Source organism: Lycium barbarum, chromosome 12 (assembly GCF_019175385.1).
Source record: "Lycium barbarum isolate Lr01 chromosome 12, ASM1917538v2, whole genome shotgun sequence".
NCBI classification, from domain to species: Eukaryota; Viridiplantae; Streptophyta; class Magnoliopsida; order Solanales; family Solanaceae; genus Lycium; species Lycium barbarum.
In genome coordinates this window covers 11,798,627-11,808,909 of record NC_083348.1, presented here as the reverse complement: position 1 = coordinate 11,808,909, position 10,283 = coordinate 11,798,627, and the positions used below count along the sequence as shown (strand labels likewise).

The 10,283-nt window shown below is 35.3% G+C and overlaps 1 protein-coding gene across 1 annotated transcript; it reads left to right on the top strand.

Annotated features, from left to right (window-relative positions):
• Window positions 1-1,180: 1,180 nt before the first annotated feature.
• LOC132622396 (large ribosomal RNA subunit accumulation protein YCED homolog 1, chloroplastic) lies at window positions 1,181-7,732 on the top strand. Its single transcript, XM_060337006.1, has 2 exons — window positions 1,181-2,202; window positions 7,057-7,732. The coding sequence occupies exons 1-2, from the start codon at window positions 1,694-1,696 to the stop codon at window positions 7,466-7,468; spliced, it is 921 nt and encodes a 306-aa protein (XP_060192989.1). The 5' UTR covers window positions 1,181-1,693; the 3' UTR covers window positions 7,469-7,732.
• The last annotated feature ends 2,551 nt before the right edge of the window (window positions 7,733-10,283 follow it).

Sequence of the window (10,283 nt, the reverse complement as noted above, 5' to 3'; positions counted from 1 at the left end):
GATGGAGGAAGAAACTTTTCAAAATAATCATTGTTAATTTCTCAAAATTTGGTCTTAGATATTTCTTTCTTTTTTTTTTCTCTTAAAAAAAACACCTAGGAATAGCATTGTATGTGTGAACTTCTATCATTAAATTAAGGCCAAACTCATCGATAGACACCTGTGGTCGTCCGGTTCTATCACTTGAACACCTCAACTAAACCTTGTTTCATTTAGACACCTGAAGTAGGGCCTGACTGTTTCATTAAGACACTTTTCATTGACTTGGCAACTTGCGTGATTTCCACACCAAACTGGCATGTGAGGAGCCTCGAAAACAGTTTTTTTTATTTTTTTTATTTTTTATAATTATTTTTATTTCCTTCTTCTCCATTTAACAAACCTTTCACCATTAACAAACCTTCCACCATTGCTATCTTGTTCACCGGAAAAAAATCAAGACCGCCCCACCCTCTCTCTCCCTAAGCATTTACGGGACAAGAAAGATGATTTTTCTTTGGATAAATCTATTTAATAAACAAAAGAAAAATAAAATTCCCAAAAAGAATTAAAAAAATCGTCATTAATGGAGTCTTTAGAAAGCTTGAAGGTTTAAAATGAGCTAATTGATTTGATGAAAATTTTGAGAAACTAATGTTGGATTGTCTTTAGGTCTTCGTGGGGAATCTTTAGCTGAAGTTATAACAAATTTGGAGGAGTTTCTCTTGAAAATTTGAATTACAATCGTGATTGTAACAAAAATAACACGAAGATGGTGAAGTACACCAAGAACGACTATTCATTCCAGAATTTTCAATGTGTCCTTTCTTTCTTTTTCTTTTTATTAATAATCTGTCCTTTTCTGATTGGGTGTAAATCGAGTTTTTTTTAGAGTATTATTTTTAATTTTTCATTAAATATTTTAAAATAGTGTTTTTTTTAATTTAAAAAGACATATGTCCTCATTTTATGCGTCATTTGCCACATTAGCAGTGAGTGTATTGCACAAACTTTGTAAATTTAGTTGATTCAGTGAAAAATACCAAAATGACACAATTGAACTCTACCTCAAGTGTTTAAATGAAATAAGATTTAGTTGAGATGTTCAAGTGAAAGAACGGACGACGACCACACGTATATGATGAGTTTGGCCTTAAATTAAACTCTAGTATCATTTAATCCCGTCTGTCAAACTCAAAAATTCACTTGGATAAGGAGACATAACAACAGCAGCTCTATTTTCTCCGCCCACACTTTGTAAATTTAGTTGATTGAGTGAAAAATACCAAAATGATACAATTGAACTCTACCTCTCAAGTGTTTAAATGAAATAAGATTTAGTTGAGATATTGAAGCGAAAGATCGTACACGACGACACGTATATGATGAGTTTGGCCTTAAATTAAACTCAGTATCATTTAATCCCGTCTGTCAAACTCAAAAATTCACTTGGATTAGGAGATGACATAACAACAGCAGCTCTATTCCCTCCGCCCACAAACAAAACCCAATTGCTATTTCCTAATTTTTTGTGTATTTGCTTTTCAAATTTCTATCTTTTTCGCAACTGGGTTTTAGGGGTTTTATTTCCAATTCCGTTTCTCAGCTAAATAACAAGGTAGTTAATTGTTCATGTAATTGAACTAGAGTCTGTTTATATTGCAGATACTTTTGCCAGGTTAACTTGTGTCAGTCTCTATTGTACTTGTTGGAAATGCCTCTTGGTCTTGTATTCTCATCAGTTTCCCCTTTCTATGGTAACCTACACAATGTGAACCACATAACTAAACCCCATTTGAACCCTTATGTGAATGTTCACGGCAAAATCTCTAATTCTCTTAAGAACCCCTCAAAGTTTGTAGTCAGAAACCAGAAAAGTAATAATAATCTTGTAGTGGAAAGCGGCTATCCTGATTTTGATTGGGAACAAGAAGAAGAAGATGATGATGAGGGGTCGCCGTGGGAAGGCGCAGTTGTGTACAAAAGAAATTCTTTGGTTACACATTTGGAGTATTGCACCACTTTAGAAAGGCTGGGGTTGGGCAAGCTCTCCACTAAGGTTTCAAGGTCTCGGGCTTCGGTAATGGGACTTAGGGTAACTAAAGATGTCAAAGATTATCCTGATGGAACTCCTGTATTGATTTCCCTTGATGTCACGAGGAGGAAGTACAAGTTGAGACTTGACGGAATCATCAGGACAGTCATCGCACTTGCTTGCAACAGGTATGTATCACATTTCTGTAGGTTTATAGCCACTTGCATATTAACAGTCTCAAATTACTTCAGATATTTGTCACGATTAATACAAATAGATGCCCGAAGTTCGATGTGTTTGATGTAATTTTTGAGTTTATCCTCTATCTAACAGGGGCATACCTAGGTTCCGGCAAGGGGGTTCAATTGAATTTCCTATGCTGGTAAATTATACAGTACAAATTGGGTAAAAACGAACTTTTTTTGTTATATATAAACTATTGAATCCCCTTGACATAAACAAAGGTTCTAGTGCAGTAGCAAAAAGGGGTTTAAAAAATTGTTTTAGGTCGTAGGTCCCAATCGTAGGTGTCACATTCTAGTATTTTCTTTAACCCCCTTATATGAAATCCTAGCTCTGCCACTGAAATCTGATGCCCCTATTTGTGTCTTAACTTTTATCCGTCTAATCAATGCACATTAAAAGGTATTCGTTTAGTTTGTAAGTTTATGGTTTTAGGACTTTAAACACTTCACAGGTATAGTTATTCTTTTTATGTCATTAGCAGTGTTACCAAAAGTTCGTCTGCTTTACTTGCTGTGTCTATGAGATATTTGCTAATTTAATTGTGTTTTTGCTATGATTTGTTTCAACTTATCAATTTGTTGCTCTATACATACATTCATATGAATTGAGCATGCTCACTGCTCCTTTAGACCCACCTTTGCAAAATTCAAGTGTGCTATATAACTATGTTTTTCAGACGTCCTGCATTCCTGCTTTTTGTTCACTGATATTGAATATCCAATTTGACCTTTGTTCTAAACTAAAACGCATTGCCTTTTTATAACGATAAGAAATTTGCAGAGAAGATGTCGCAAAGCCAACGAAGACCTTATTGTATAGTCAAGATTGGTTATACACAGCTGTAAAAGCTATTGCTAATATGGAGGGATACCTTGATTAGAGCAGCATAATTTGTATTGACACTCTAGACTCAGTCTTTGAGGAGAATTACATGATGATTGAGGTTGAAACGCATGAAATTAAATAGGATCATTGAAAAGGAGAAATGCTATGTTATAGTAAGATATGCAACAAAGCGAAAGGTACAAAACAATTATGAGGCCAACAATCTTATATGAGAGTAAAATGTTGGACTTCTATGATCCAAAATATGAATGTTCAATAGGTGCAAATGTTGAGATAGATGTATGGTCATGTCCCCAAGGAGATAGCTGAGTGGTTGAGGCTTAGGAATAATCTGGAGATCCTAGGTTCGAGCTAGCCTTGGTGGCCAGGCTTATCCAACAGGACCAACACCTACATTTATTTATTGTAACAATTTGCCCGTCGATTAGTCGAGGGGTGCGCAAATTAGTTTAGACACCACCGGCATAAAACAACAATGGATGTGCTATCATACAAGAATGATTCATATGATCAATGTCACATTTGACAAAGGGTGCAAGTAGCACTAATAAAGGATACATTTTTTTGACGATTTATTGGAGAAGAAAGCCCCATTCTACATGTATACAAAAAGTAGAGAATCTACCAGAAAAACTTAATTCTCTATATAGAGTATCTAATCATCACTAGCGATTGGAAAAAAGAGTAGAGAATCTACCAGAAAAACAGTGTAGAGTATCTAATCATCACTAGAGATTGAAAGTTCATAAAGTATATGAAACATAGAATAGTTCGATAAATATTTACAGAAGTTCCATACATAACGGATAAAAAGTAGATGGTTTGACCACCATGTACTGCACGGACCTCCATATGCACTAGTTCATGGATGCGATATTTTGATGATTGAAATGTTAAAAGGGAAAGATATGAACTTAAACTCATACTTCCTTCGTCCCCTTTTATGTGATGCAACTTGACTAGGTACGAAGTTTAAGAAAGAAAGGAACACTTTTAAAACTTGTGGTCTAAACAAGCCATTAATAGTTGTGTGGTTATAAATCATCTCATTAAGGATAAATTGGAAGTTTAAAGTTAAATTGTTTCTAAATATAGAAAGGTATCATTCTTTTGGGATAGACTAAAAAGGAAAGTGCATCACATAAATTGGGGCACAAGGAGTATGAAATGAGTTGTCTCAATAATCTACAATTTCTTAGAATCGTTAATTAGATCAGAATAGAACACCACCGAAACAAAGTTACCAGTTTCAAAAATAAAAAATAAAATTAAAAAAAATAGAACACTACCGAAACAAGAATCTATATAGGCGATACCAACTAGTTAAGATGTGGCTCAGTTGTTATTACTTTATATAACGTCAAATGTTTTTGAGACTATATGACACTGATATGTCAGCGTAAATGAGATTAAAAAACCTCTAATTCAAACAGGCGGACCCAGTTGTATTGCTACGTGTTCATCTGAACCCAGTATTTTTGACGCGAAAGATAATTTATGTATAAGAATTCATTAAACTTGCAACAAATAGTAGGTCTGAACCCATAATTTGAAAAATATAATGGGTTTAATGCTAAAAAATTTAAAGGTTGAACCCATAAAACATAAATTTTGAATTCGTCGCTGAGTTCAAGGTACCTAAATTTGTCTTAATAGACACATATTATTTAGTAGTGAAATCACATGGGGCCAAATAGAACGGAATAAATGCATAGCATAGATGATTCGTATAACTGGTAAATTTGGTTGGGGCACATATTGATTGATCGCTCGAGAGCAACACAATTGTTCTTCAGTTTCAAAATTCTTGTTCATGCTAAGAGAATGAATTGCAGTAAATATTACCAGTTCCAGAAAAGGGAATGAATTGAAGTTTATCTTTATATTCCTCTTTCAAAAGAAGAAAAAAATTGTTGTAAATACGATGATTTTAGAAAATCCAAAGGAGGTAATGATATATCTCCATTCGGCTTCCTCTTTGATGGTTGTGCTGAAATCTCCGAGGTTGCAAGAATAAACTTCTCCTCAGTTTGATCACTGTATTTTAGTATTATCCAAGCTTCCTCCTTGAACTTCATGATTCAGGCAAGAATTTGCAGTCATCAGGAGAAGGGGAAGGGGAAGGGGGTTTCTGCATGGGGGGTTGGGGTAGGGTGGGGGTGGAGATACTCCTTTCTGCTATCTAAAATTCCTCATGAGAAGGTTAGCTCTTCCTTAAACCTCTGAACTGTCAATCCTTCACTGTCATTTGTTAAAACCTACATTGATCCATCCACTATTTCCGTCTCCATTCGTTTTAGTAATTGATAAGATTTTCTTCGACATGATTATCACAAAAACCAAAAAAGTGAGTTCTGCAACTTTAGTATATATATATATATATTTATTTTTTTTTGATAAGTTATTAGTTCTGATGACCTGTGTGGGATTTGCTTCCTTCTGTTAAGTTCCTAGTGGTTCTTGAGTTAAAGTGACTGCCTGGAAATCAACATATAGTCCTGCTAATTGATTCCTTCTTCCTAAGTTCATATAAAACTTCTTCTGCCAATAGACAAGGACGCATGAATGGTTTGATCCTTGATGAATGACTTTCTAAAGTATATGGTTTCTAATAATACTGGCCAAGCCAAAAAGTTTCGAAGTACGTCAAATTGAAAGAAATGCCGCGTGAGAGTCTTTGATGATGACCAGACTTGAAGTCCCCATGGCTTTGGTTTGTGGTAAGAGTCAGTGTGTGATGTGTGGGTTGAGGCGCACGTCACGGGTTCGAACCGATGGAAGACATGCCTGGTATTTAAGTGGAGAAGGGTAGAAGGGCTAGCCCTCGGGAATTTCTTAGTCATCCAAAAAACAAAATAAGAGATTCTCATGATGACTAGCTTTGAAATTATATACAATTTGTGTTACGTAGAGATTGTAAAGTAAGTTAGTACCTAGTTTTACATCTGAGTAAGGTGGTCAAGTGGTGACTACTGACTAGAATAGAGAAACAGATCCATTTAATGCAATTTTTTTTTCTTTGACAATCCCATTTAATGCAAAACTAATAGATGAAATCCTGAACAAGCCCCCATTTCCCCAAATTCTTACAATGACTCAAGAGGGGACAATAAAGGATAAGAATTTCTTCACATGACATTTATTTGTCATGTAGTTCTGCTGAATGTACACCTTGTTCAAGACATAATTAAGTAAATAAAAGTGTGTTCTCTCACAGCTTAAGCTTTAGATGAGATGGTCTCACACTTCAACATGGAATCAAAGTAGGCGAAGGTCTTGGGTACAAGTCTCACCACCGCCTATTATCAAAAAGAATTTCCACGTGCTTGGTTCATTTAAAAAAAGAAAATAGCACGCACGTGAAGGGGCATGTTTCAGACATAATTAAGAGCCCGTTTGGATTGGCTTATAAGTTGCTTATAAGCTGTTTTCAGCTTTTTTGAGTGTTTGGCTGGCCAGCTTAAAATCATTTTGTGCTTAAAATAAGCTCAAAAAAATAATTGGGCCCATTTGACTTAGCTTATCTAAAGCAGCTTATAAGCTGAAAACAACTTATAAGCCAAAAAAAATAAGTTAGACTACCCCAACTTATTTTTTTTAGCAGCTTATAAGCATAAGCCCATCCAAACAGGCTCTAAGTAAATAAAAGCGTGACTCTCTTTAACAGCTTAAGCTTTTAGTTTTAGACGGGATGGTCACACACTTCAACACACCTTAAAAGAGGTCTTCCCTTATCGCTGAAAGTGATTGGTTATTGTTTAGATTATCTTCGTGCCTTGAAAAATGGTTGAGAAACTATTTTTTTTTTATTTTGCACGTATACATAACCTGAAAACTCTACCTTCTAATTCTAATGCTCAGTATTTGTTGTTGTCAAATTCCATTTTCCTTTCACTTCAAAGCAGAAATATTGGTCTGTTTTCTCATGGTGAATATTTGTATTTGGGAAGGTGCGGCGAACCAGCTGCAGAGAGTATCTTTTCAAACTTTTCATTCCTGTTGAGTGAAGAACCTATTAAGGAACCAGAGACCCTGGACATGGGCGTAATGTTTGGAGAGGACAAATTCAAAAGTTTTGGCAACGTCGAAGAGGAAATGAAGGACGATGATGCTTGGATCGATTTAGAAGACCAGCTGTATTTTCCTCCTGAAGAAAAAGTCATCGACATTTCAAAACAAATTAGAGACCTGGTGCACATTGAAATCACCATTAATGCTGTGTGTGATCCCAAGTGCAAAGGTTTGTGCCTAAAATGTGGTGCTAATCTTAACGTCAATAGCTGTAGTTGTCATATGCAAAAGGTAGAGGAGAAAGGTTATGGTCCTCTTGGAGGTCTGAAGAAGCAAATGCAACAAACATGATCTTTAGTCATTCCGACATTTTGTGTGCAATATAGTGGTTTTTTAGTAGTTTATAAGCTAAAATGCAAGGCCTTTCATTTTTACTTGTGCTTGATGCATTTTTTGCCAACAAAATTCATCATTCACATAACTTCTGGAAGAGTTAAAAGAACCAGAATGCGAAAAGATTAAAAAACGTGTGTAGGTTGAATGTATGTGTGGAGGTTGAATGTATGTTGTACTTCTCCGCAGTTTTCTATACTGGTTCTCATGTGATCTTGTTCACCATTATTGTCATGACACTCTTTTGCTCTCTGTGAGGATAAGATGATATTGTCGAGTTGATGTCAGTGAAATGATAATTGAGGTGTTTTAGGTTAGGTGAATGGCTGAAGGTCCTGTGATTAATATACAAGGACTTCTTCAAGCAGAGTTGCATGTGTTTCTTGAGTTAATTCTTTTGACCTGTGAGCTATACCTGGAGATGCAATCTCCTGGTTTGATCATTTTTCTTCTAGTCTCGACTTAGATAAAGTGACTTCCTATAAAAGGTCCATACGAAAAGGTAAATATATATATTGAGATGTCATCTAAATGTATGGATTTTTTGGGTCAAAAATGGAAAAATTTATTCAACTAAATGCTGTCTATTCATGTGGACTCTAGAACTAGACCTCAAAAATTAAAAAGCACTTCTAGTCTAAGAAATGAAAGACAACGCAGTCAAGGAGTCTGAGCAATCTCGCTAGACTCCTTGGAATCGCCTGGTATTTCTTTCAATCCAGACATTATAACTGTTGCATTAAGCAAGAACTTCAGAATTTCAGCTTTAGATCTAGTGCTTTTCACTCTTTGGACTAACCGAGTTTCCCAGCAATTAGACTGTCTTGTTACACCTATCCAATTCAGTAGAGAATTCCAAATAAGATTGAAGTATCTGCAAGCAAAGATGAGATGAGGCAATGCCTCCTTTGCCCCAGAATCACACAGTACACAGTCCTACGAAACCTGTATACCCCATCTGGCTAATCGATCAACTGTAACTAGCCTTTACTGAATGGTCAGCCAGGTTATAAACTGTTGTCTTTGAATAATGCTCCCATAGTGATGCTCTTCCGATGCACCTTTGAACAATGTATGGACTTTTAAGTTCCAATAGGGGGTAATATAAAAGAGTTCTAATAGGGCGTGACTGTCAACTAGGGGTCAAATCGGAAAATCGAATCAAACTAATTGAAAATCCAATATATTTGGTTTGGATTGGTTCGGTACTGAGCAAAGAAAAACCAAGCTAAATCGACAAAATAAATATATTTATATGCGTTAAAAATTTTCTTTAAAAAACGGTGTCTAGAAATATGTTTGATCCACTCATAAGATCTAATATTTAATATAACTATTATAGTGCATTTAATTTATTTATTTAAATAGTGGTTGTTTCCAACGTGGAGGATCCTTTTCTTATTAAGTGTTGTTGAAATATTTGAATCTCATGATCACACGTCGAGATCTATTAAACTTTTATATCTTTTTCGATTTTAAGGCAGTGAGTTGAGAAGATTTGTATAGAAGGGCACTTTCAAGTTTTAATGGGAAATATGGCCACTTAATTTCCTTTTTAATTATTTTTTGGTATTAGGGTTTAAAAAAAATGGGAATGAGGCACTTTTCATAATTTTAAAAAGTTTGAAAGTTTTAAGTTATACACTTAAGTCCATGAGACTTGTAATAAAATATATATCAGTCCCTCTCTCTCATCCGTCCCTTTCACTTCATTTCTATTTCTAGCTTGCAACTCTCAAACTTCCACCTCTCTCCCAAGCTCCAGTATGCCTTGATCATCGTAACATGTAATTTCTTTAACTCTGCAACTCCGTCAGAGCATTTTGAACTCCATATTGCCCTGAATTTTTTTATTTTTTTCGATCTTAATAAAAAATTAGTGTTCATAAAGATCTGCTTTTTTTCAAAACCTTCGTTGTTTTGCCTGTTTTTTCCTCGAAATATGTGTTATTTATACTTATTTTGTTTGTTTCGATATTTGTTTATCTGTTTTTGCTTTTTGAAATTATATATGGTCTACTATCAATAGACTTTTGGTCGATTATTCTTATATCGTGGTTGATCAACGTCTCTATTTTTTGTGTATAAATCGTATAATGCCTAGGTGTAGAGGCGGAGGAGGAAAAATACTCCCCCGTTCTTGTGCTATGGTTGAAACTCGTTCTAATGCGAATCTTAAGGATAAAAAAAGAAGAGGTGAAGAACTTAGCCGAGATAGAAAAAGAGGTGCAGAAGCTGAGAGTGTGTCCTAATCAGACCTTATTGATGAGTGTAGTGTTGATAGAGATAGAGTTGATAGTAGAGTAGAGGGTGTATCTGAGGATGGTTCAAAACACTCTAGTGCTGCAAGATGTTGATCTTTTGTCCTTGCCATATTGTGCAAAGACAATTAACGTTGAAAAGTATGGCTTGATGAATTAGCTGGATGATTGTGAATCTTTTGCAGCAAAAGATTCTGTTAGGACCAAGCTGACGTTGTTTGTTGAATTTAACAAGGTGTTGAGAGATCAAAAACTAAGGAAAAGGTGGAAGCGTTCCTGTTTTGGTTACTTTAGAAAGCTGTCAAAATTCTTCATCCATTTCAACGGACGGATGATTCATTATATGTGTCACGACCCAACCCCGTGGGCCGCGACTGGTGCCCTACTTGGACACCCAGACAGACAAACATATCAAATCGTAACACACTTATCCAAATCTAATCACATACAGATAACGTATTTAGGCACAAATATCACACGCTGCCTCAAATTATATCAAACTGTCTTAGACA